This window comes from Rhinolophus hipposideros (genome assembly GCF_964194185.1).
Source record: "Rhinolophus hipposideros genome assembly, chromosome: 16".
Lineage (NCBI taxonomy): Eukaryota > Metazoa > Chordata > Mammalia > Chiroptera > Rhinolophidae > Rhinolophus > Rhinolophus hipposideros.
The window spans coordinates 59,653,896-59,679,602 of record NC_138062.1 but is presented as its reverse complement, the minus strand read 5'-3'; the positions used below and the strand labels follow the sequence as shown (position 1 = coordinate 59,679,602).

At 55.0% G+C, this 25,707-nt stretch overlaps 2 protein-coding genes across 3 annotated transcripts in view; both read right to left on the bottom strand.

Moving 5' to 3' along the window:
• GNG7 (G protein subunit gamma 7) overlaps positions 1 to 16,077 on the bottom strand; it is a 114,220-nt gene extending 98,143 nt beyond the window's left edge. For both annotated transcript variants that reach the window (XM_081076509.1, XM_081076508.1), the window contains exon 1: positions 15,970 to 16,077. The gene's annotated coding sequence lies outside the window, so the exon portion shown is untranslated. The remainder of the gene's footprint in view (positions 1 to 15,969) is intronic.
• A 2,920-nt stretch (positions 16,078 to 18,997) lies between these two features.
• On the bottom strand, positions 18,998 to 25,250 carry DIRAS1 (DIRAS family GTPase 1). Its single transcript, XM_081077007.1, has 2 exons — positions 25,124 to 25,250; positions 18,998 to 22,300 (listed from the first exon to the last, which is right to left on the bottom strand). The coding sequence occupies exon 2, from the start codon at positions 22,247 to 22,249 to the stop codon at positions 21,653 to 21,655; it is 597 nt and encodes a 198-aa protein (XP_080933133.1). The 5' UTR covers positions 22,250 to 22,300; positions 25,124 to 25,250; the 3' UTR covers positions 18,998 to 21,652.
• Positions 25,251 to 25,707: the final 457 nt, after the last annotated feature.

The window sequence follows — 25,707 nt, the reverse complement described above, 5'->3', positions numbered from 1 at the left end:
TCCCTCTGGCTGAGACTAGAATAGACAAGAAACCAGATTTTTACACTTGGGATCGGTACAGTTTTAACACATGGAAAACGTCTATGGGGAAGCAAACTGCTTTATATTCCTCAAACACACCACCAGCCACGTCAACCCCCCTAACAGCTGGACATGTTCGTAAATTAACCAAAACAGATCACGTTCTTGGAGACAGACGCACAGTGGGCTCTCTGCCAGATGGGGGCCTAATTAAATCCCCGATCCATCACAGAAAACAGGAGTCTGGCTTTATGGGAATAGAGAGGCTCAGAGAACATGGGGAAAGGAGCGTGCCACAGCCAAGTTCAGTGTTACCCACTGAAAACCTGTCACCGCCAAGACCAGGAAACGCCAGCCAGCAAGGAGAAAGAGAGGTCACTCGGAGGTAAGGAAGCGGGAAACATTATTTACCAAACCAGGCTGGCTGGAGACTAGAACTCCCAGCCTGCAGGCTGCTCTCCTGAGGACAGCTCTGAGGGCAGCCATGACCTACTCTGATGCATCTGTGGGTCTTGACACGCAAAGAACTGCTGGCAGAACATTTCCCCAGGGTCCTACAGGATACAAAAAAAAACATATTCCTTGCACGGAGGTTCTCCATGGGGGAAGAGGGACAAATCTGCCCCCAGAGGACACTGGGCCATGACTAGGGACATCTGTGGTTGCCACACTGGGGGGGCTCCTGGCAATGAGTGGGTGGGGCCACTCAACACCCCACAGTGCCCAGGACACCCCCACAGAGACTGACCCAGCAGTGCTGCGGAGGACCTCCCCGTCTGGCCTCAGCTCTAAGGGACTCGTCTGTCTTTATTACAGACCCAAACTGTGTCATCACCGCAGAGGAAAAATGGCCGTTTAATTACATTTCCATACGTGCTACCGAGAATGTTTCTAGGGAGGATGATTTGGGAAAATCACCCGGAGACAGAATATTCCAGCAGTCTGAGCTCGTGTGGAGCTTGAGTTTCTTTCACTCTAACATGTCAATGGGGCACCCGAGGAGCTGAAAATTCCAAATGCATTTTCTTTAGCTTTAATCCCTTTACATACAACGGGGGTGGATTCTGCCCCCAGGGGACATTGGGGATGTCTGGAGACATCTGTGGTTGTCACAACTGGGGGTGCTCCTGGCATGGAGGGGGTGGGGGCAGGGAGGCTGCTCAGCCCCCCAGTGCCCAGGATGGCCCCCCACGGAGATGACCAGCCCCGATGTCCACAGTGCCGAGGGGTGTCCTGTTTTACAGGAAATGAGTCTGCAGGACAGCACGGCGTAGAGGGTCAGAAACATGGACCATGGAGATTGTACCTCAGAGTTAATAGCTCTGGGGCTAATGAAACCCCAGAGAAGCACCCACAGCGCTGACAATGATCTCATTCCGTCCCCACTATTAGTTTGAGCTAAGTTTTATCACTTCTCCATTTTACAGGGGGAGGACACGGAGGGAGGCCCCGGGGGACACTGGACAGAGCTGTGCAGTGGGTTGGCTTCCAGTGTAACACCTGCGGTCACCAAGCACTCACTGTATGACCTGAGGCAGGTTGTACAACTGCCTTAAAATGGGACTGCGACGTCCACATCGAATGTTTCAGGCAGGGCCTCGCCCCCTCGGCAGCAGACACTGGGGCCACATCTCTCCCTGGTGTGGGGCCGTGTGGTTTAAGGGCTGCACCAACCGTTTGGGCGGCTACCGTGGTGTTTGGCACACACAGGGACTTGATGCCCAGTTTGGTCCTTTCTCATTTTACGGGTTGGGGGTACAGAGAAGGCCTCGCAGCCAGGCGGGTGCTGTGCTCCTGACAAGGTTCCGACTGAGCCCTCCACTGCCTGTGCGCTGACATCACACAATTCTCCCCACACTCTGTCCCCCAGATGACACTCCCAGCCCTGTCGCTGGCTCCCGGGCAGAGTGCGGTAACCGGACACCACCCTCTGTAGAACCTGTGTGGCCCTGTGCGCTGCCATCCTTCACAGACATGAGTGTCAATGTCACTTTGGCTCAAGGGACAAATTCATCACCGTGACACCGTAAGCCCCTCTTGTCCCCTGCAGAAATATCTAATTCTTTGGCCACGTGTGTCTGACCACCAGGGTCAGCAGCCTTGGGAAACCCTGACTGCGCTCCGGTCCCTTTGGCCCTGAGCAGCAGGGGGGCTGGCTGTAAGCTGATACCAGTGCGGTCCGAGCAAGACGCTGGCGGAGGGGACGTGCAGCGGCAGCGGGGATAGTAATAACATATACACTATGTACGGACATGAGCTATGACCAAGTGTCAGCAGTACTACCGTTAACTGTGACGACAGCAATCACAGCGACAGCCTGCCCGCCCCGCCCAGGTCACTGCCTGGGACACCATCTCGACCTTAGGACCATCCTGGGCAGTGACTCCTAGCCAAAAGAAACAAAGAGGTGCAATGTTTTGCCCAAAATCACAAAGGGAGAAAGTCATCCAGTGGCTAAGCAAGAATTCCAGCCCTCACTATGCCACCATGCTCTGTACATTCCAGAAGGTTCCATAATCCCCAACCTTCCACCTCTCACACATCTTACTTTCTGGTCCCTCTTCCTCAAAGGAGGACAGAACATTAATCAGTCCCACATCTTCACTTTATTCACTGCTTTCTCTCAGGGACCTGGGTGCACCTTCCTTCCAAAGCTAAGTTACACGCATGGCCGGTTACAGCCCAGAAGGCTGTGACCACTCAGCAGCCCCACACACACAGGAATTCATGCCCTTGTGTCCAACTCACAAGGACAAGACTTAAAAAGAGACCGCGCTGCTCCACAACCAGGCTTGACCTAAGGAAGAGGGTGGGGAGGGAATCCCAGGGGAAAAACAGGGACGACCCCCACGGTCCCCTAAGGACAGTCAATGGTCTCACGCCCTGAAATGTGACCACTTCAACAAATATGTTGTTTTGGTTTTTTGGGGGTAAAATACATATAACATAAAATTTACCATTTTTAACATTTTAAAGTGTACAATTCAGTGGCATTCACAATGTTGGGCAACCACCACAGCCATCTAGTTCCAGAACATTCTCATCACCCCAAAAGAAACCCCATCCTCCACAGCAGTCACCCCTCCCCGCTCCCCAGTCCCCAACAACCACTAACCCACGTCCTGTCTGTGGACGTGCCTGTTTGGACATTTCCCATAAGTGTGACACTGTGGCCTTATGTGTCTGGCTTCTCTCATGAGCACAGTGTGTTCAAGGTCCATCCATGTTGTGGCGAGTGTCAGCGCCTCCCTCCTTTTCATGGCCGAGTGACACCCCAGAGTGTGGAGGGGACACACTGTGTGTGTCCACGTGGCTGCTGATGGGCACTTGCGTTGTTTCCACCTTTTGGCCTTTGTGAACAGTGCTGCTGTGAACATTTGTGTAGTTTCTGTGTGGACGTGGGTTACTGCTGGGTCACATGGAAACCCTGTCTAACCTGCTGAGGACCCGCCAGCCTTCCCCACAGCACTTGCCCCACTTTCCGTTCCCAAGCCTGAGGGCTCTGATTTCTCCCTGATCTCGCCAACTCTTGCTATTGTCTGTCCTTTTGATTCTCACCATCCTGGTGGGGTGAGGAGTGTCCACCGTGGTTCTGATTTGCATTTCCCTGGGGACAAAGACGCTCAGCATCTTTGCATGTGACCCTGAGAGTTGTTAATATGAGGTAGCAGGTGGACCAAGCCGGCCTCCGTACTCACTCCCATGGCCAGAAGGAAGTGTGGCTGGTTCTGTCACCAAGACAAAAGTGCAGGCAGTAGCCTTGCCTCGCAGACGAGCTATGAGGTGGCAGAGGCCAGGGGCTGAGGTCCCTTTTGGCTCGGCTCTCCATGCTGAGCCTCCGTTTCTCAAGACAGACCCTCAGAGGGCTCTCCAGGCTGTGCTTTGGGGACAGTACAGCTATGGGTGGGAGTCATTATACAGAACATTTACTGAAGACAAGCGTGACAGCAAGTCACAGAAACTGAGACATGGAGCAGGCGAGGGTGGGGGAGAAAGATGCCATTGTAGCCCTGGGGGAAGGAAGGCGTGGAATTAACCCCAGAACCACAGGCTAGTGCATTCTGGAATGGTCAGCCCTGAGCTGAATGAACAGGCACTCCTCTAGAGAAACGCAGCTGACACAGCTTTAATGGGAAGGGAAGGTCCGAGGCAGCAGGTGAGAGCCCCGCGTGGTGGCCCCGCCGTGGGCTGTGGCGGCAGTACGTGGTAGGAATCCCACCCGATCGTCGTGGTCCAGCACTGCCCATGAGTGGGGGGCACTGTGAGCGTGTGTGATGGATGAGACGAGACGAAAAGCTAAGAGGACACTGAACTTTATCTGTGATGTAATTTCCTAAACTAACTATGTGGATTGCTTAGAGCTGCTGTAAGAAACCACCACAAACTCAGTGGCTCCAAACCACACACATTGATTCTCTGACTGTCCTGGGGTCAGGAGTCCCACACAGGAGTCTCGGGGCTAAACCCAGATGAAGGCAGGGCCAGTCCTTCCGGAGGCCCCGGGACAACTGTTCCCGGCCCTTCTCAGCTTCTAGAGGCACCGCGTCCCTGGCTCGTGGCCCCTCCTCCATCTTCACAGCCAGCAGGGCAGCGTGTTCCATCTCTGACTCTGGGCCTCCCGCCTCCCTCTTATGAGGACCCGGTGATGACACTGGGCCCCCTGGTATCCAGGGTCGTCCCCATCTCAGGGGCCTCGACTTAATCCCATCTGCAGAGTCCCTCAGCCACGTGAGGTGACACATTCAAAGGTCCTGGGACCAAGATGGGGACAACTTTGGGTCCACCACAGTTTCTACCACAGCTTTTTCTGCCTTTTTCACTCTCCCCTGCTTTTATCTGAATTTAAAAAGCCCATTCTTCTGCACATTACCCCCTGCTGGCTACTTTGTACATATTCTGTGAGGTCTTCTCAATGCCCTTGAGGCAGGAGCCTCTTTTACAGAAAAAACAAACCCACCAACCAAAACCTAAAGCTCAGGCGACAGAACACTGGGCAAGGTCCACCAGGACGACAGGGTGGAGGTGGCTGGAGGTCTGGCAGGTTCGAGGCATGGGGAAATACTGGACACAAGGGTAGGTAGTGGGCAGGGGGAGATGGAGAGGTGACGGCAGGAGGGGCAGCTGAGAGTGAGAGAAAGTGGAGTTTGTCAGAGCAGAGAGCAGAGGTCCTTCCAGATGAGGAGGACAGGAGTGAGACCCCAGGGCGGCAGGGAGAAGACCCACTACGCTGCGAGAAAGCTTCCTGGGCGGCGGACGCAGGGTCACTGCTGCTCCGCGGCATAAGTGAGGATGGGGCGGGCAGCCGATGAATGGACTCGGCCAGTGGGGCGTCAGACCCCAAGGGCTGAGCTGCCAAAGCAGCAGCAAATGGACAAAGATCCCAGTGGGCACAGAGGCACAAACAGTCCACAGGTTTAAAAATAGATGATGGGCCCCGCAAAGCCCCTCCTGGGTGTCCATCCAAGAGAACTGAAAACATCCACATCAAAACATACACCCAAGTTCACAGCAGCAGGATTCACAACAGCCAAACGGTGGGAACGACCCATGTCCATCTATGGATGATGGATAAAGACAATGTTCATACAACGGAATATTATTCTGCTGTAAAACATAAACGTGGATGGACCTGAACACACGGTGCTCATGAGAGAAGCCAGACACACAAGGCCACACAGTGTGTGATTCCACTTATGGGAAACGTCCAAACAGGCACGTCCACAGACAGGACATGGGTTCGTGGTTGTCGGGGCTGGGGAGGGGGTAAGGGTGATTGCTGATGGGGACAGGTGTCATTTTAGGGTGATAAAAACATTCTAAAATTGCCTGTGGTGAGGGTTGCACTTATCTGTGAATATGCTAAAAACCAATGAATGGTACTTTAATGGATGAGTTGGGTGGTATGTGAATGGTATCTCCATCAAGCTGTTAAAAAAAAAACACACACCGGCCCGGTGGCTCAGGTGGTTAGAGCTCCGTGCTCCTAACTCCAAAGGCTGCTGGTTCAATTCCCACACGGGCCAGTGGGCTCTCAACCACAAGGATGCCGGTTCAATTCCTCGAGTCCCGCAAGGGATGGTGGGCTGCGCTCCCTGCAACTAGCAACGGGCAACTGGACCTGGGGCTGAGCTGCGCCCTCCACAACTAAGACTGAAAGGACAACAACGTGATTTAAAGTCCTGGAAGTACACACTGTTCCCCAATAAAGTCCAATAAAATATTTAAAAAAAAAACACAACCCTACCCAGCACAGAAGCAAACCACACACCTAGTCCATAGGTTTAAAAATAAACGACAGGGAAAAAACAGACAGGACCTCCTAGAACAAAGCCCAGAGAAATGCACACAAAGAACATGAGTGGGATCTCTTTTGGGGCTCAGCTTCGGGGTACTGAGGGCCAGCAGCTCCGTAAGGCTGTCTATTGCTGACTTACGTCATTTGATTCTCCACGGTAACTCACTGAGGTCAGCATTCTGTGCCCATTTTAGAGAGGGGAAGACTGAGGCTCTGTCCTGGCTTCCTGGCATGCCCTCTTTCCCCTTCCCCCTCTGCCATTCAACTAACCAGAAGTGATATAAAGTCCCTCACAAATCTCCCTGGCGAGGGTCACCTAAAATCATCTCATCACCCTCTAAACAGGCTGTCCTTTGATGTTTCTGTCCTCCAACCAGCTGGCCCTGCTTAGAAACTCGCCGTTGGACACACAAATCAAAGCTGCAGTGAGCAACCACCTCCTGCCACCAGGAAGGCTGGACTCAGAGAACCACAAGTGCCCGTGAGGCTGTGAGAACCTGGCACCCTGTGAGCTGCTGGTGGCAGAGAAGACGGCCTGGCAGCTTCTCAGTGTGTTAACAGAAGCTGGTGAAATGACCCAGCAATTCCACCCCTAGGAATCTACCCAAGTGAAAGGACAAATCTTGTGATTCCACTTATACAAGGTCCTCAGGGAGTCAGAGTCACAGACAGGACGTCGATGGTGGGGCCAGGGGCTGGGGGAGGGGAGGGGAGTGTGTGTTTGATGGGCACAGAATGTCAGTTTAGGAAGATGGAAAGTTCTGGAGATGATGGTGGGGACGACTACACAGAAGTGTGAATGTGCTTAATGCCACTGAGCTGTGCACTTAAAACTGGTTAAGATGGTGAATTTGACATTACATGCAATTTAGCACAATGAAAAACAAAACAAGCAAACTGGAATGGGCAGAAGAGGACGCAGGGCGGTGAGCTGGGATGTTCCCGCTGCCCTGCGCAGAGATGGAGGTGGTGAGAAGGAAACTGGACGATGTCTGGTGTGTGATACGTTGATTCATTGATCCACAGTAACTACCATGACCAACAGGTCCCCTCCCCAGGGGTGGGGGTGAGGGACATGGCAGGGGATGGTCCCATACACTTAGCACATGGCAACATCCTCTGTTGTTTGCTGAGTAGAAAGAGGCCACTGAGAAACAGGCTTTGTGCAACAAAGCGTCCCATTCACTGTCCCAAAGTGGCTGCAGAAACTCCTGCCCTATCCCCAGGGAGACTGCCCGTCCGCCCAGTTTCACTTCTAAAGGACACGCCGAACACCTCCCCACAAGACAGCCAGCTTCCCAGCAATGCCCTGCCTTCGAGGAGAACGAAGATGCAGGGCTGCCCCTGAGCGAGGGCAGGGGTACCCACGCTATCACACGCTTTGAGTTTTGGGCCGCCTGTGTTACAACTGTACCTCCAGATCTAAAGCCCCCCTCATTAAAACATAGCACCTAGGCAAAGCTGTGCTACAATACTCGGGGCCAGCTTATTTCAGTCACCAGTGATGGGACCCATACCTGCCTCCCCCAAGCCACGCCACACACGGGTTTGGGACACGTGGGACCCATGCGTCTCAAATTGGAAGGTGTGTAAGACGACGAGTGTCCAGCTCCCAAAAGCCTGCCTGGGCCTGGAGATCAAGGTCACCCTCAGGGTGACATCCTGTGGGGGTCAAGGATGCCCAGGGGGCTGTGACGAGAAGGACACCTCACCTCTGTATTCTCTTCCCCCAAACTCATAAGCCTGGTCTGGTCACGAAAAACACCAGACAAACCCAGATCCAGGTACATTCTGCAAAACTCCTGAACTGTCTTCCTTACAACTGTCCAGGTACAAAGACAAGGGGTATCAGAGACGCTGTCACAGCCCCGGGGAGCTAAGAACATGTCACGGCTAACATCACGAGGATCCTGGATGGGGTACTGGGGCAGCAAAGGGACATTAGGGACAAGCTAGTGGGTGTGAATAGTGTGGATTTCATGGGACAGTAATGCAGCCATGTTCATTTCTTAGCACGGCCAAGGTGCTCCAGGAGGGAGTATAAGATGCTAAAGAGCTGATGTGGCTACTCGGAAACTCTGAGACTTACCTGTACCTCTCAAACTAGTCCAAAGTAAAAAAAGTAATAATAAGAAGAAAGAAACACGTCCGGTAACTCATTCTGCTGCCTCTCTTAGAGACGCACGCCGGGGTGCTGTGCCACCTTACACAGAGAGAGGGGTACGGATGTCCCCTTACCCGAGATACTCCGTTTCATAGCGAGGGAGCAGAGAGGAGACTCTCTGCTGTGGAAATGAGAGGTGGAGCCAGGGCTGGAACCCGAGGTTCTGGAACTCCTGTCCTCTGTCCCTCTGTGCCCCAAACCTACACAGCGCTGAGGCTGTGGACACAAGGGACACGCTTTGGTTTCCTTTACACAGTCCCTGAGAGCCTGCTGAACCCTTCAGTGGGAGGGAGAGACAGAGAGAGATGGATGGAAAGAGATGGGCCAATCAATTTTTTAAACAAACAACCCTGACCAGCCCCATTTCTTATCACCTCCTGTTGTCCACTTGAAAGTTAGAAGTCAACAGCAAGCCTATATTTCATTAAGTAGCAATTTGAAAAGAAAAAAAAAGACAGAAAATCTTCCATTTCTCGCCCCTGCCTCGAACATTTAAAACTCAGCCCACGTGAAGAACTAATGGCCTGTCAATTCTCAACCTAAAGAGAAAGGCATTTCAAAGTTCAGCGGGTGTTGAACAGAGACTGTCCTCGGCACCCAGCCCAAGGAAACGTTTGTCTTCACTGTAACTGGCCATTTGCAAACCTCGCTCAGGGACAGTCTGCCTGGCAAACTGTGGCTCTTGGAACATGGTCGGAAAAACACCCATCCCCGAAGGTCAAGATTGTTTCTCTAAAAACGCGGTTGGATGACCGCTGCTTTACTGTGTTACTGGTTTGTTTTTATTTATGTTATACACTTTTTTCAGTTTATGGCATAAAAGCTATGAGCACAGCACACCTACACAGTTTTACATTTGTATGCCTTTAAGTAACATTATAATAAACATAGCTGACATTTTCAAATGTGCTCTAGATTTGAACTGAGATGCTCCAGCTCATCAAATCTCGGAGCCCTATTTGCTCTGTGTCGCAAAACTAAAGAAAATAATCGTCCGTCTTCTTACTAAGTATGTATGGCAAGGACTGTGGGAAATAGAATCATTCTAAGTATCTGTTCCCACACGATTACCCTGCTCACCCAGGCGGCTACGGGAATGCAAGCTCCTAGCCAGACAGCATTGGGGCAACATCTTGGAAGTTAAATGTTCTTTGCTCACCTAGTACTGGTATTTAAACGAAATGATAGAAACTATGAAGCCACCAGTTCAAGTCCCAGCATTGCCAAGAACCCATGAAACCATTGGGCCTCAGTTTCCCCATCTGTAAACCATGCACGTTACACCAGAGGGACTGACAGACATTCTGTAAGAAGCCAGAGAATCAACACTTTCAGCTTTTTGAGCCACACGGTCTCGTATGTGGTACCATGAAAGCAGCCACAGGTGACATGTGAACATATGCGTGTGGCTTTGTGCCAATAAAACTTTATTTCTGGACACTGAAATGTGAACTCCACATAATTTTCATGTGTCACAATTCATATACTTCTTTTGATTTTTTCCCCCAACTATCTAATAATGTAAAAACCATCTCCACCCAGGGGCCGAGATGGATTTGCCGCACGGGCCATGCCGCCCCCTTGGACTGGACAATCCGGGGGACCGTTCCAGAGCTGACTTTCTAGGATGCTCTGATTCTCAACCCACACTTCCAACCAGCAGACAGATACTTTGAAAGCTCTAAAAACAAGCCATCACATGTCCAAGCGCTAAGCTACACCCATATGCCTCCAGAGGTCTTATTTTCTCCTAAAATTTCCTCTATTTCCTAGACCTGCAATGCCCAGTGTGGCAGCCACTGACTGTCACATGACATTGAGCACGTGGAATGTGACTCATTCTGAGATGTAAAAATCTGTGAGTGTAAAAAACACACCAGATTTCAAAGGCTTCATACGAAAGAAAGAATGGGAAGTGTCCACTGACACCTGCACATTGATGACATGTTGCAATGCTAATATTCTGGGTGTACTGGGTCACGTCACATATAGCATAAAATGAGTTCCACTTGTTTTGCTTTTTGGAATTCTGTTTCTGTTGGAGAGACTGCTTTTTGGAGGGGAGAAGGGGGAAGAACGGTTCATATAAAACTCCACAGCTCACAGAATGACGTCTCCCCTCCAGGCACTCGAGGTGACTGTCTCATCGCTTTGTCCATAAAAACAAAACGATGGGGAGAATGAAGAGGTGGAGCACAGAGGACGTTTAGGGAGGTGAGGCTACTCTGTGTGACACTACAATGGTGGGCACGTGTCGTTACACATCGGTCCAAACCCACAGACTGTCCAACGCCGAGAGTGAACCCTGACGGCAGCGACGGACGGTGGAGGCAATGATGTCTCTATGGAGATTCATCGATTGTAACAAACGTCCACTCCGGTGGGGACGGGGACAGTGGGGACGGCTGCACATGTGAGAGGCAGGGGACACGTGAGAAATCTCTATGCCTTCCATTCCATTTTGCTATGAACCGTTAACTGCTCTAAAAATACAGTCTATTTTTTAAAAAAACACATCGTTTTACTTTAATGCAATCATAAAGTCTTATTAGAAACAGTTTAGCCCAATGGTTCCCAACTGGGCTGGCTCCGTGCCCAGGGGATCCGGGGCCATGTCTGGAGACAACTGTGGTTCGTACTGCATCGAGCGGGTGGGCCCGGGGTGCTGCTCCGTCCCCCAGTGTCCTGACGGCCCCCCGCAGAGAAGGACCAGGCCCCAGCACCCACAGTGCCCAGGGGAGACCCGACAGAAGACAACACAGAAAGACCCAGCCCCAGCTTGGTGCTCGCCCAGGTGGGCAGCTCCCTGCACCTGTCCCTGGGCTAATCTATCACTGCAAAGCCTCTCTCTGGTCTCGTCTCCTGATTATTCATCCTATGTACAGGTGTTACCCCCACCGCTCTGCTCCCTGAAAAACTTAGTGTCGTTGCACCTGCGGACACCGGCCTGGGGCCCTGGCTCCAACACCTCCCCACATGCGCACACAAGCACCACATTCACGGTGCTCCCGGTGCCTGGCCTACATCCTGAAGCCTGATATAGGCACACAGCCAGCCTTTGTTGGGGGAGGAGGAAGGAAGGAAGGTTTCCAACAAAGGCCACAGCAAACCAGCTGTCCAGGAACCCTGGGCATGCGCTGGGGTGGGCAGCCGTGGGGAGCGGTTCCTGGAGTCAGAGTGAAGGTCGCTCTGGAAAGGTAAGGTGGGGCCAACTCCCACGGTGCCTTGAAAGCCGTGAGGGATTCTGAATCTGTCAAGTGAGTGACGAGGTAGTGAAGGTGGCAGGGAAACGACAAACTGATCTGTGCTTTAGAGAAAGGATCCTGGTCAGGTGGGGTTAACCCAACAGAGAGGGAGAGAATGGAGGCTGATCCGGGGCTGGGATGCTCTCAGCAAGAGACAGGACAGCGCTTAACTCAGGGGAAAAGAAACACAGACGGAAGAGAGAGAAAACCCAGAGGGGTGACGCCAGACAAACCCCCAAGCTTCGGGTTAGTGGCCGTGGACTGCCCAGGGAAAACCACTTAAATAGCCGCACGATTCTTCACTTCCAAACGTCGGAGCAACCCTGATATCTGTCAATGAATGAGCAGATAAACAGTGTGGCCCGTCCCCACGCTGGGGTCTCACTCGGCCGTGAAAAGGAGGGAGGCTCTGACACTCGCCACGTGGATGGACCTTGAACACATGGTGCTCATGAGAGAGGCCAGACACACAGTGTGTGATTCCACTTATGGGAAACGTCCAGAACAGGCACATCCACAGACAGGACATGGGTTAGTGACTGTCAGGGGCTGGGGCCTGACTGCTGATGCGGAGGGGACATCTTATTGAGGTGACAGGACGATCTAAAATGGGTTTATGGGCATGGTTGTACAGCTTGTTAAACTTACCAAAAAAATGAACTGTGTGCTTCAAATGGCTGAGTTGTATGACATGAAAATTGTACCTCAATTTAAAAAATTAAAAACAGTAAGACTTTCGGGCCGGCCCGCTGGCTCAGGCGGTTAGAGCTCCGTGCTCCTAACTCCGAAGGCTGCCGGTTCGTTTCCCACATGGGCCAGTGGGCTCTCAGCCACAAGGTTGCCGGTTTAACTCCTCGAGTCCCACAAGGGATGGTGGGCAGCGCCCCCTGCAACTAAGATTAAACACAGCACCTTGAGCTGAGCTGCCTCCCAGATGGCTCAGCTGGCTGGAGCGCGTCCTCTCAACCACAAGGTTGCCGGTTTGACTCCCCCAAGGGATGGTGGGCTGCGCCCCCTGCAACTAGAAATGGGACCTGAAGCTGAGCTGCGCCCTCCACAACTAAGATGGAAAGGACAACAACTTGACTTGGAAAAAAGTCCTGGAAGTACACACTGTTCCCCAGTAAAGTCCTGTTCCCCTTCCCCCCCCCAAAAAAAACAACACAAAACAATAAGACTTTCCCTTTTGCAAGGTCCTCGAGGAGAACCAGTAGCCATTTCTGTAAGTCTCAGAGCTGCCCAAGCCTGTGCCCACCTGACAGAGTGAAGCTAACCAAGGCCATGCAGGGAAGAGGACAAAAGTGAGTGGAAGTGACCGCCAGGGACAGCTCACCTCCTTCCAACTCCCCATCTCAGCTCTGAGGTCTCCGAGATGACATGTAATGAACATTTTTCTCTCAACCCTGAAGAGAGAGAGGCCTCACCAAAGGGTAGCACGAGAAAGAACTGGTGAAGCACCAGAATGGTGAAAAGGAACAGGGGGAACAAGAGAGGCTCCCCAACAGAGGTGGGCTATGAGACTGCAGGAGCCGGTCTTTAAAGGACGATGGGACACAAGCTTCACTGCTATGGTCAGTTAAACACACAGGAAGGGGGAGATAAGTGTGTGTCCACACCCAACAGTCACACAACTATCCTGGTAACGTCTCTCTAGAAAGCTCTGCAAAGTTCCAACGTCTTGGAGGCCAGGCCCAAACACCCTTTCATTAGAAATTATGTAAGAAGTTATAATGGAGCTTCAAGAATATGAAGGATCTAGTGAATGTTAAAGACAATTATTTGTTTCCAGGCAAACGAGAAAACCTGTCATAACACCTTGAATGGAAGAAGCTTTTTACACTACTACATGGCGGACCCAAACACAAATGCCTCCATTCAGTAAACACGGAGTTGAATCGTCTGTGTGTCAGGGTAATTCAGGGTCAGCTGTTTTTCCCTTCAAAGGAGAGGGCCCAGGAGTTACAAGAGCACAAAACAATGGTGTCAGTGACAGGATCTTTCCTCCAGAAGACAGAGAATTACCTAAGAACTCAAGCCTCCCGCTCTGGGTCGGGAGGCAAATTGCACACTTTGGCATCTTTCAATGTCTGCAGCTGACCAATTAACCCCCAGTCAAAAGCAGTGTCAGTGTTCAAAGACCTCACAAAAGACCCACCTGGAAAGAGGTCAGTGTTTCTAAAATTCTCTAAAAGCAGTGTGATTTTCATTTTCTGTCTTTTTCCTCTCAAAATGAGAACACTAGATGATTTAAAAAACAAACTCCAAATCTGGGCCGAACTTCCTAAGCATCTAAGGGGAGATGTGGTCTTCAAAAGAGAAAATAACTCAGTTTTGTTTCTAACGGGGGTTTCAACTGGGGTGATGCTGCCCCCCAGGGACACTGAGGAATGTCTAGGGACTTTTGTGGTGGTCACACTGGGGGTGCTCCTGGTGTCGAGTGGGTGGGGGCAGGGACGCTGCTCAGCCCCCCTCAGGGCCCAGGATGGTGCCCAAATCAGCTGAGCCCGTGGAGGGACCTAGCTTTAGCCTATCAAGTTGTAAAGCTCATATATTTAAAGAGCAGATAATTGTGGCCCAATGCTTCCCTTTGGGGTGCACACCCGAAGGGCTCCTGTGGGGTCCACCTAAATCAGAATGCCCCATGACGCCTTCTCTTAAGTGGACATCCTTGTTCCTTAACAAACCTTCAGAACTTCCAGGCAGATTCTGCTTTTTCTGTTTGTTTCCACTGACTTTTAATAAGATGGACTATTTTTTGTTGTTGTAGATTCTTTTTGAAAGCTCCAGGGGTGTCTCTTACGTGCACCCCAAGGTTGAAAGACTGGAGTCAAGCTCTAACTAATTCCTTCCCTCCCCGCCCTGACATCCAGTCGTCATTTTACCCACCCACCTTCCCCCTCCCAAAAAACCTTAATTTAGACCATTATTATCAAGGCAGCACGTAGCCCCGCCATGTGCCAGGAGCATGCTAGGTGCCCGTATTTGACTTGCATGCGACCCTGTGACGTGCTGTGCCTGTTTTGTGAGTCCTGTCTCACAGAGGAGTAAACTAAACCTCCCAGAGCCCACTCGGCCAAGGACGAGTCCGCTACACTGTTCATCTGTGCACGAGCTCAGCATGGCACTGACCAAGTCTGCGAACTTGGCCGTGCGTGGCCTGCTGACACCTAGCCACCGTGGGAGCCTTTTCCCTGCCGCTCATCCCTGTCTTCTCCCGCCCCCCTTCCAGCCTCGAGCAACCCCCGCTCGCAGGAAAAACAAAGTGCCGCCCACCTCCCTCCCTGTCATCATCCCCAACTCCCACTTCGGTTCCTCACTCCTGAGCCCCAAAATGCCTGAGAAATTCAGCCACCAACACGAGCCTTTCCTGCTTCCCGAGATGCTCGCGTCCACACTCTCCACCCCAGACACAGCCCCAGCAAAGTACTGGAACCCCATGTCCTCCAGCTCACTGGTGCCCGGGGCGTTCTGCCCTATGTCCCCTACACTGAGTGATTAGCCCCAAAAGTGGGGGCGAGTCCCCCCCACAATCCTTATAACTGACTCCTAACCGAGAACCCCCATTTCCTCCTGATCAGTCCGCCTCCCCAAACCCACCTGCCATTCCTCTGTCCAACAATCACCGGGCCCCCCACCTCGGTTCTCATCACCCCACGCGCTGCAGACTCTCCGCGCCTCCGGGAACCCCTCCCACCGCTCCTGCGAGGAGCCTGACCCCACCTCCGTCCCGCAGCGCTGCCCTGACTCTGCCCTCTCGCGCCCCCTCGGATCACCCCAACCCGGGTTCCCCTGCCAGCGCCACTCCTCGGGCGCCTCCCCAGCTACCCTCCTCCTTAACGTCGGTCCCCTCCCTAGCTGACCTCGACCCCCACCCACGCCGAGACGGCCCAACCGCCCCAGCCCTCCCCAGCTAACCTTGACCCCCAGACCCAGCCCCCCTCCCCAGCTACCCTCCACCGTCAACTCCACTCGCAGCCCCCTCCTCAAATGACCTCCCCCCCCACTCAACCCCATCCCCTCCACAGCCGACCTCGACCTGGCCCATCCCAGGCCGGACACCCAACTCCAGCCCCAGCCCCTCCTCGGCAGACCCCGACCCCCAAGTCCGCAGCCAAACAGGAGCCCTCCCAGTGCCCACTCCGGGGCTGCCCCGGCCTGCCCTCCGCCCAGCCGCGCACTGACCCCCGGCGCCTGAGTTGGGGGCGACGGACCCGAGCCGGGACCGCGGCCGCACGAGCTCCTACCTGCTCTCGGGCCGCCGCGGCCGCCTCAGCCCCGCCGCGCAGCCGAACCCCTCGCGTGGGGCGCGAGCCCTCGCTCCCCTCCGCGGGGCGGGGCCGGTGCGCGGGGGGGCGGGCACTGGTGGACGGCGCAGCCAATCGCGGGCCCCGGCGGCGGGCGCCCAGGCCAAGGGCGGGGCGCAGGGCCGGCAGCGGGGTAGGCTGCGCCCAGGAATAGGGGCCGGGCTCCGGGCGCGGGCGGGGCCTGAAGGCGGAGCGCTGAGTGGCACAGTCGCTGGCCAAACGCAGGCCCGGACCGCGCGGGCGGGCTATGCTAATATGCAAATAGAACGCTGTGGCCGACTCCGCGGCAGGGCGACGAGCGGATTTTCAGAGGCGACTCGGTGACGTCAAGGAGGCGCGAGGCATTTCGTGAGTTCGAATCCCGAATCCTAGCTGCTAAGGAAGAATGCCACCTCCTAATTTGTCTCTTCACTTGCAGTGCGGGACAATAAGAACTGCTCCCTCTCGTTGAATCCTCTGCATAAGGCTAGGAAAAGGTATAATCCCCATTTTACAGAGGTGGAAACTGAGTCTCACAGAGGTTCAACCCAAGGTCATTTGCCCAAACCTATCTCCTAATTCCCAGGGTTTCTAAATTTCCTAACTCCTGGGCCTGGATCTTAAAAAGCAGTTTCCTGGGGCCCCACCCAAATGAAATGATCCAGAATCCTGTAGGAACTGGATCTCTGAAATGTCACTTTTAACACGCTCCTCTGGTGATGTTGGAAAACATTTAGTATGCCTCCAAAAGCATCCGGCGCTCATGGAGGGGAGAGTTTCTTACACAGGAGGATTCAGCCACTCTATTCTGGGCTTAGGGAACTTTGTGCAGCGCTGAGGCTCTGTGATCTGAGCAGCTAGCTTCCCAGCTGAGCACCCTAGGGCTCCTGTCATCCCCACAGGAACTTCCCAGCTCATCCCTTGCAGCACACTGAGAAAACGAGGCTCCTGGGGTGGGGGTGCGGGACATCTCACTCCCCAGCTCGTTTTTCCAGAGGAATTACTGTCTGAACAAAGGGTTGCCAACTGCTGCACCCCTCTCCCCTTACCTTCTGAACAAGGATCTCAAACTCGTGGCCCCCAGGTGAGATGTGGCCCAAACATCCTTTAAAAATTCTAAATTCATTGTCCACATTAAAAAATCAGGACGTTTCACAAAAATAAATCCAGATTTCCAGGTACTGTTGAAAAATCATTAGGTCTAGGATTTCTGCAGCATCTGAGTGAAGGGGCTGAACACGCTTCAGGCAGAGCCAGGCCTGGGGTGGGGCATTTGAGGAACTTTTACAAATCCAAAACCCAAAGGGACAGGAACAAAAGCCCTCGGCATCAAGATAAATGTTAATGATATATTTTAAAATGTCAAATTAAATGCAGAAATAATCCAAAATGAACAAAATACCAAAATTTTCAAGAAAGACAAGATCTGATTCTGTGCTCATACAAACCACCCCACGGCTTCTCCCCAGCCTAGGCCCTGTCAGATCCTGTCTTTAAAAGATTGATATTTTGTTAATTATGGCTTCCTCTGCATTACATAGTGCATTAAAATGTCTCTTGATGGCTGAATTTTTTGGCACCCCCTCTTAAGATTTGCTCCCATGGCAATTGCCTTGCTCTCCTCACCCTAATCCTGTCCCTACTCAGCCGTGAGCCATTTAGCAGATGGGAAAACTGAGGCCCTGTGGTTCTTCTCCATGTATGCATAATATAGGGCTCATAGTGCCTGCCCGATCCCCTCAACTGGCCACAGCAAGTGCGGGGTCTAGCTGGCCTGTGAAGTCTCCTCTGGGGACGACCATGTTCCCATCATGCCTTGATGTCCTCGTCATAAAGTCCAGACTCCCCCCCACATCCCACTGGCCCTTGTTGGACCCCTGCTCACCTCTCTGAACTTCACTTCCACCCTCCCCTCACTCCTCTCCTGACACCCTGGCCTTCATTGGCTCCTTCCTGACTCAGGGTCTGTGCATGTGCTGTTCTCCCAGCCTGAGACTCTATCCCAGGTCATCCTCTTGGGGCTGGCCTCTATGCCACCTTCCTGTGTCGGCTGAGTGTTACCTCCTGAATCAGCGCAGCCTCCCTGACCACCCGGACTCCTGCCCCCATGTAACTTTTGTGGTCAGGTTTCCCTTATCCACAGCACAAATCTGAGACGATCTGATTCAGTTCTGTGTGTGTGTGTGCGTGTGTGTGTGTGCATGTGTTGGTGGCGGAGGGTTCTGCATGCTAGTAGGTTTGAGCTCCGAGATGGCAAGAACCCTGGGGTTTTAGGCATTCATTGCTGTGTGTCCAACATCCAGGAAAGGACCAGGCACACAGTTGGTGCCCATTACATACTGAATGAATGAATGAGTAAATGAATGAATGCAAGTGAATGGATAGTATCTCAGTTCTTCCTCTCAGTTTTTTCCTGAACCAGACCTTATCTCTTACCACTGAGACACCTGCCTAGCCTGGTCTGGGTGGGCAGGAAGGAGGCGGGAGTGGCAGATGAGAAGTCACGTGGGATGGGTAGGGAGAACAAGGAAGATGGTCCCTCTGCTCAGTTCCCTCCGGGGTTCCTGTGAGTCCCGCCAACACACCCCTTCCGCTGGGCCCTGCAGGGAAATGGCTCAAGTTCACAGAGTCCAGTCTGGAAAGGTGCCCCCAGGTAACGTGCGCAGAGTGAATGGAGAACCGAAGGCCCCAGGGAGGAAACGGCCAGAGCCACACAGGGCCCGGCTAGCAGAGCCCAGACTGCTCCTGCCTCCCTCCCTTCCTCATGGCCCTCTCGCTCATCTCATCTGTCCCCTGTCCACCTGTAGCATCCCCAGCTCTCCCCTCCCGCGTACCCACAGGGCTCTCACTGCCCACCTCTCAGCTCCTCCCTCCTTCACCCCACTCTTTACCCCGTCCCTCCCCTCCTGTGTCCCTCATGTCCTCACCCTTTGCAGCAAGCCAGCGGACCCCCCACCCCACCCCAAAGGAAGCGCACCAATGGAGAATGTAGGATCCACGTCTTTATTGCAGGAAGACTATTTCTAGAATGAACACTACACATACCCCACAGTGGGGGGCAAGGGGTACCCACATGCGGGGGGAGAAGGGCTAGGGGTGGAATCACAGCAAGCATGGCCTGGCATGTCCCCAGACCCAGGGATCCCCAGGCAGGATAGGCCAGCAGCCAAAGCAGGCTCTGGCCCCCTCCTACTGCAGAACCCCTCTGTCCCCAGGGTCGGGGCAGGGCCTGAGGTGGGAGAGGCCTGGAGGGGTGGGACCCCAGGGAGATTGTGCTATCAGGGTGTGTCCCTGAGAAAGGGCCGCAGATCCCTGACCAGCCCCACCCTCTCCAGCACCTTCAAGGCCCAGAAACCACTCCCGGAGTGGGGGAGAGGGAAACACCAGCTGCTGGTGGGCCCTGGACCCTCTACAGGATAAGGGGCTCAGCTGTGCTCAGACAGGATGCTGCCAGATCTGTGGGCCCATCCATGTGCCCAGTGTGTGTGTGTGTGTGTGTGTGTGTCTCTCTCTCTCTCTCTCTCTCTCTCTCTCTCTCACACACACACACACACACACACACACACACACACTCCTTCTCTCTCATAAGAGCCCCATAAATATTTGTGAACAGTCACATGAACAAAAAGAAAAACAAACACACTGCCACCAAGTTGAACACAGAATCCCTCTGAACTACATATACTTCCACATGGCCACATGATTGGACAGCCACATGGCCTCTCTCTCTCTCTCTCTCTCTCTCTCTCTCTCTCTCTCTCCCACGCACAATTCAGTCTCAGTGTGCACAAGCGCACACAAGCACATACACACAAACAACTTCCTCACACCCAGTGCTTCGACCAGCCCTGGGGAGAGGCCCATGGGGCAGGGAGCCGAGGGCAGCTCCTGCTGACAACCAGTGAGCAACTGAGGCCCTCATCCAGGAACCACAGGGGACTGGGTGCTGCTGACAACCATGCGAGCTGGGAAGTGGGTCCTTCCCCAGTCCTTCAGATGAGACCGCAGCCCCGACAGCACTATTTCTGCAGCCTCATGAGACCCTGAGCAGAGAAGCCAGCTTAGCTGTGCCCGAGCTCCTGGCCCACAGAAACTGGGAGATAACAAACGTGTGGTTCCAAGTTGCTGAGTTTATGGTCATTTGTTACACAGTAATAGCTGACTGATACAGATTTTGAGCCGAGAGCCACCTTGCTACAGAGTCAAACAGGCTTAGTGTTCCTCACACAGTGACAACATACCGGTTCACAGATGCTCCCAGATAAATCACGTCACCTGCTCCCCAAAACACAGTCACACTCATGTTGGTACATCCAAATATCCAGTCCTGTCGACAACCACACCACCCACCCCTACATGTACCCCACACATATACAGACTGTCACACGCACATACCACCCCTGTGATACCACACACAGGTGCACACACAGACACAATCTTACACACAAACCATCACCCCCTGCACAGCAACTTGCACAAATATACCATCCCACGGTCACTCCCCACTCCAGGCCTGGAAGTCAACATCGTTGCCAGACAGCCCTGTGGGGTCCCACGAGTGTAGAATTATCTAGACACTCTCACAAAACACTCAGAATCTCATGGTGGCAGAGACATCCCAACTCTAGAATACACGCCTTTCTGGGGGCTCCCCTCTGGGGTGCAGGTGGTGGGAAGAAGTGGGCTGGGCAGGGTTCTGCCTTGAGCCCCCTCAGATTCTGCTGATGGTGATTCCAGTCCCCGCCCCTGGAGGAGGCCTCAGGCACCCCCTCCCAGCACCACAGACCCCTGCCCAGGGCTTGCTGATGATGCTCTGTGCCAATCTCTGTCTGCAAGCCGTCTCCAGGAAGACCCCCCACATTCATGCTGAGCAGTCCCCAAAGTTGTGCTGTGCCATCGGCTGGTTCTGGGCCTCCCCTGCCTGCACGCCAGGCCCAGGCTGGGCGAGGAGTAGGGTTCTGGGCTGGTGGGGTGCTGCTGCGGGCCCTGTAGTTATTGCCTGGCAGCCTGAGGCCCGTCCTGCAAGGCCCCCCACCCCAAGCTGTGGGGACAGAAGCAAGAGAGGTGGTCTGGGACCCAGGGCAGGGAGCACAGGCCAGAGGTCATGAGGGATGGAGGTGGGTGGGCGGCATGTGTGTAAACACCAAATAGGAGAAAATGAAATCTGAGGTCCATGTGCATTTCAACTCCCTCCTCCCCAGCAAGGTCACAGTGATCTAATGGGTGGGTGGCACAGGTATGGCTGGGGACACCCAAGGGAAAGGGACAGAAATGGGGGTCCAGGTTGACACGGAGATGGGCAGAGTTGGGGAAAAACTGGCATCCTTGGTTCCCATGGGGACAGGCAGCTTCTCTATTTTCCCATGTGCAGATCAAGGGGGCCACCTCCAGCACTTGGCTGTGTGGGGTACTGACAGGAGGGTGGGACAGAAGCGTGGGGCGGAAGGATATGACAGAGCTGGGTTGGAGCCTCCGACCTGCCGCGGGCTAGGAGGGGCCTCGGTGTCCCCAGTGGGGATGTTGGACGATGTCAGAAAAGTGGAAGAGGCGAGAGAGGGGAAGGCAGCGCTGGCTGCAGGGTGGCGTTGGGGGAGGCATGGGGCCAGGCCAGGGGCCAGGATGGCGGCTGTGGGGCGTCCGGGGCTCACATGAGGACGCATTTGCCCTTGATGCCGTCTGTCCTCTTCTGTTTGCTGGAGTGCTTGCCGTCGATGTTGAGACTCATGTTGCGGCGCGTTTCCAGCGTGAGCAGCTCCTGGAAGAGCTCCTTGACGTTGTAGTTCATCTTGGCTGACGTCTCCATGAAGGCGCACTTCCACTCCTGGGCCACGGCCTGAGCCTCACGGGTGTCCACCTCCCGCTGTGTCTCATCACACTTGTTGCCCACCAGCATGACGGGGATGTCCTCCACGCTGCCCTTGATCTGCACGATGAGCTGGTAGATGGGCCCCAGCTCCTCCAGCGACTGCTTGCTGGTGACGGAGAAGACCAGGATGAAGGCATGGCCCTTGGAGATGGACAGCCGCTGCATGGCTGGGAACTGGTGGCTGCCTGTGGTGTCGGTGATCTGCAGCGTGCACACGCTCTTGTCGCAGCTGATCACCTGCCGGTAGGTGTCCTCAATGGTGGGGATGTAGGTGTCTCGAAACGTGCCCTTCACGAAGCGCAGCACCAGCGAGCTCTTGCCCACACCGCCTGCACCAAACACCACCACACGGTAGTCGTTACTCTGCTCAGGCATCTTTCACTCCGGGGTGCGGGTCCGTGCCAGCTGCTAGAACCCCAGGCCAACCTGTACAGAGAGGAGTGTCAGACACAAAAGGCCACCTGGACAGGAGGGGACAGCTCCAGGCCCAGGGAGCAGGAGGGGCAGTTTCTCAGAGGAGGTACCGCGTTTCTCCTGCATCCTGGGAAGGCCCTTCTGGGTGATTGGGCTGACTTTGCAATTCTGTCCTGCATGCAGGCTCGGAGCCAGCCCCCTCTGCTTGTTCCCCCCGCCCAACAAAATCTGGGGCCTAGGTTCCTTCCCAGGGGACTGTGGGCTGGCAGAGGTATAGAGATGGGTCCTTCCCCACCTTCATGCTTCCTAGACCCCCAGGCTGCATCGGCTTTTCCCTCTCTTCCCAGCATGGCCGTGGGCTCCCACAAGCCGGCAGGCCCGGCTCTGTGACCTGGGCAAGCCTCTCTGCCACCCGCGCCTCAGGTTGCCCCTCTGCAAAGTGGGTGACATGGTGCCTCCCTCCAACAATCCCAGGCTCCTTGCTCTTCCCCAGCCCAGAGGCTCCTCAACCTTGTGGGAGCCACGTGGTGGGGAAATTTTAAAATGCAGCTTGCAGGGCCTCAGCCCTGGAAGTGGTTAATCAATCAATTGGGCCAAGGCCATGACCCTGGGAACCTGCATTTTCAAGCCATTCTCCTGCCCTCATCCCGTAAGTGTGATCCTAACGCTGGCGGTCCAAGCATCCCAATTTGCAAATCGTGGTGCTGATTTGGGACAGCAGCCCTGGGAGGCAGGGATGCACAATCCAGGTTGGATATGAGAAAATGAAAACTGAAGCCACAGAGGAAACTCTCCACTCCCTAAACACTGCACCGTGACCATGGTCTGCCTGCCCTGGCCTCCTGTTTAGGTCCAAGGTATCCATAGGCACAAAACTCCTCAGGAGGGAGTCCTTGTATCATCTCTTCCTCTCTTGTGCTCAGAGAGGTCCAGCGGCCTCAGGAGGTCACACAGCACAGCAATTCCTGAAATGATGGAAGTGGAGGAGGAACTCCAGGCTGGGGTTGGAAAGGCAGGAGGCCTAGCTCCAGTATCCAAGTAGTTATTAACAGACAGCAGGAGAGACCCCCCTCGTCTTCCTCCTTCCCAGCCGTCTCTGAGGGTCCCTCGGTATAGGGGGTAATCTACAGTGGGAGAGGAGACACGATAAGGTTGCGTCTCGGCCAAGTTCCTTCCCTTAGGTGTGTGTGTCAGGTGTGTGTATGTGTGTGTAAGACCCGAGGTGTGAGCCTCATGGCAGGAATGCGAGCAGGGAAGTTGGTGTCCCCGAGCCTCGGTTTTCTCTGTGAAACATAAGCAGTCACAGTGCCCACTCCCTGGAGTTGCCCGACGACAGTGTGACAAGCTGGAGAAAGCCCTTAGGCAGGTGCCTGGCACGTGGGAGCCCTTCCTAAGGTTGGGTAATCAGGATTATGGATTACAGGGGTCCGGGGTGTGAGCCTGTAGTGGGCTGAGAAGGCACATTCTGATTGATCACAGGTAACAGGTTTGTCAGAGAAAGGCATATGACGAAAGTCACAGCAGGCACATACCCCACAAATTATGTGCCAGCCCAACTTCCAGGAGCTTTAACATTACTAACTCAAGGTTGACGGCTAGCATGGGAGGACTTGGGTGGGGGGCTGGCGAGGGGTGCCAGCCAGCTCTGCAGTCACTGCCCTTTCCTGGGTGGGCGCTCCACGTTGTGCAGCCAGGCACTGCCATGACTGGCCTGGGACCCAGGGTGGCAGGTGACAGTCAGTTCTGCCATCCCAGACCCAGCCCTGGCCTTGCTCTGGGTGCAGACCACCCCCCCGCCCCCGGCAGGGCTCCAGATCCATCAGCAGGGGTGTCCTCCAGGAGGGGCTCTGTTGAGGTCTGGGATCCCTAACTAGGAGCCCCCATTCAGTAACCCCCAGTCCATGCCAGGCACCCACATGGTGCTGTTGGAAAACCACCCTAACCTCCTGCTGAGTTGGGGTGGGGGCATCTCAGGGACCCATGCTCGGAGAGGGGAGGCAATGGCTCAAGGTCACAGAGCGGGGGAGGTGGCAGAGCAGAGCAGGATTTGAACCAGCCCTGGTTGGCCTCAAGGCCCGGGGTCTTCTCCCTGTGCAAAGCAGCCCACCCTGAGACTCCCAGATAGGGAATCAGCCCAGCCCTGGGTCCCCTGAGCCCAGTGTCAGGAAGTTGCAACCACCTCGGGTGCAAGAAAGCAGGCCTGACCCATAGGAGGGCCTGGGGGACAGGATGCTTGCCCAAATTGGGGGTGGTCAGACCAAGGGGCTACGTGACTAATGAAGAGCTTGGTGAGAGAAAGCCTGCTGGAGGGGCCTGAGAGACAGGAAACACACGGGGGAGGGGGCGAGGGGGCCCAGCCCAGAGGCTCCCCTTGGCTGGAGGAGGATCTAAGCGGTGGGGGAGGGAGTTGACCAGGGAGGTTCTCCTGAGTGAGGCGCTTGGCTTGGCCCCGGGGGCAGGAGGGCTGAGGAAGTCGCGGTGGGGGGAGGTAGTCCCACGGCCCAAGTGGCTCCTCGTGGAAGGACCCTGGCTTAGCGGGACCGACCAACCCAGAGAGGGGGGCTGAGGGGCACTGAGGAGGATCTGCCTCGGCCGCGGGGCGCCCTGTGGGTACCGTGGGGGGGGGGAGGATGCGGAGAGGGAGCTGTCCAAGGTGGCAGCGGAGGGCGGTCGGGGCCGGGCGTCGTGGACTGGAGAGAGGACCCGGGTGCAGGGCCCCGCGGGAGGGTGGGGCTCTGACAAAGGAGGGGGCGTGCAGCGAAGGGCCGCGCGGGCCGCGCGGGTGGGATGCCGCAGGCCCACGCCCCAGCCCCCGCCCCGGCCCCGGCCTCCTACCTGGGCGCTCGTCCCTGAGGCGCCGCCGCGGCTGCTGCTGGCCGGCTCCGTGTCCTCTCCGGCGCCGCCGCCCCCCGCGCGCCCGAGCCGCTGCCGCGCCCGCGCCGTCCCCGCCCGCCGGGCGCCGCGCTCCGCCCCTCCCTCGGGACCCACACCCCCAGCCAAGGTCACTGCCACCCGGCGCCCCGCCGCCAGCACAGCCCCGCCCGGACACCCACCCGGTGTCCCCAACTCGCGACCCGCGACCCGCGCTCAGCTCTGCTTGCGGCCCCCAGGGAGGTCGCCAGGACGCGGGGGCGCAAAGGGGGTGGGGTCTGTTTCTTCCCGAGCCCCGAGTGGGAGCTGGCGCGCCCAGGGTCACCCCGACAACTAGGTACCTGGCAAGAAGGGGACAGAGCCGAGGTCACGGGGAAGGGGGGTTGCGGACAAAGGGAAGGAGCGGTTGGCAGAACCGCAGATAAGGGGGTTTGGGGAGCAGAATGGGACACCCTGGGGTTGGTGGCGTCGTGGTCCAGCTCAGGACCATGCACCAGAGGAGGTGCCTTGGTGGAATAAATAATCAACCAATAAACAGACGTATGAGA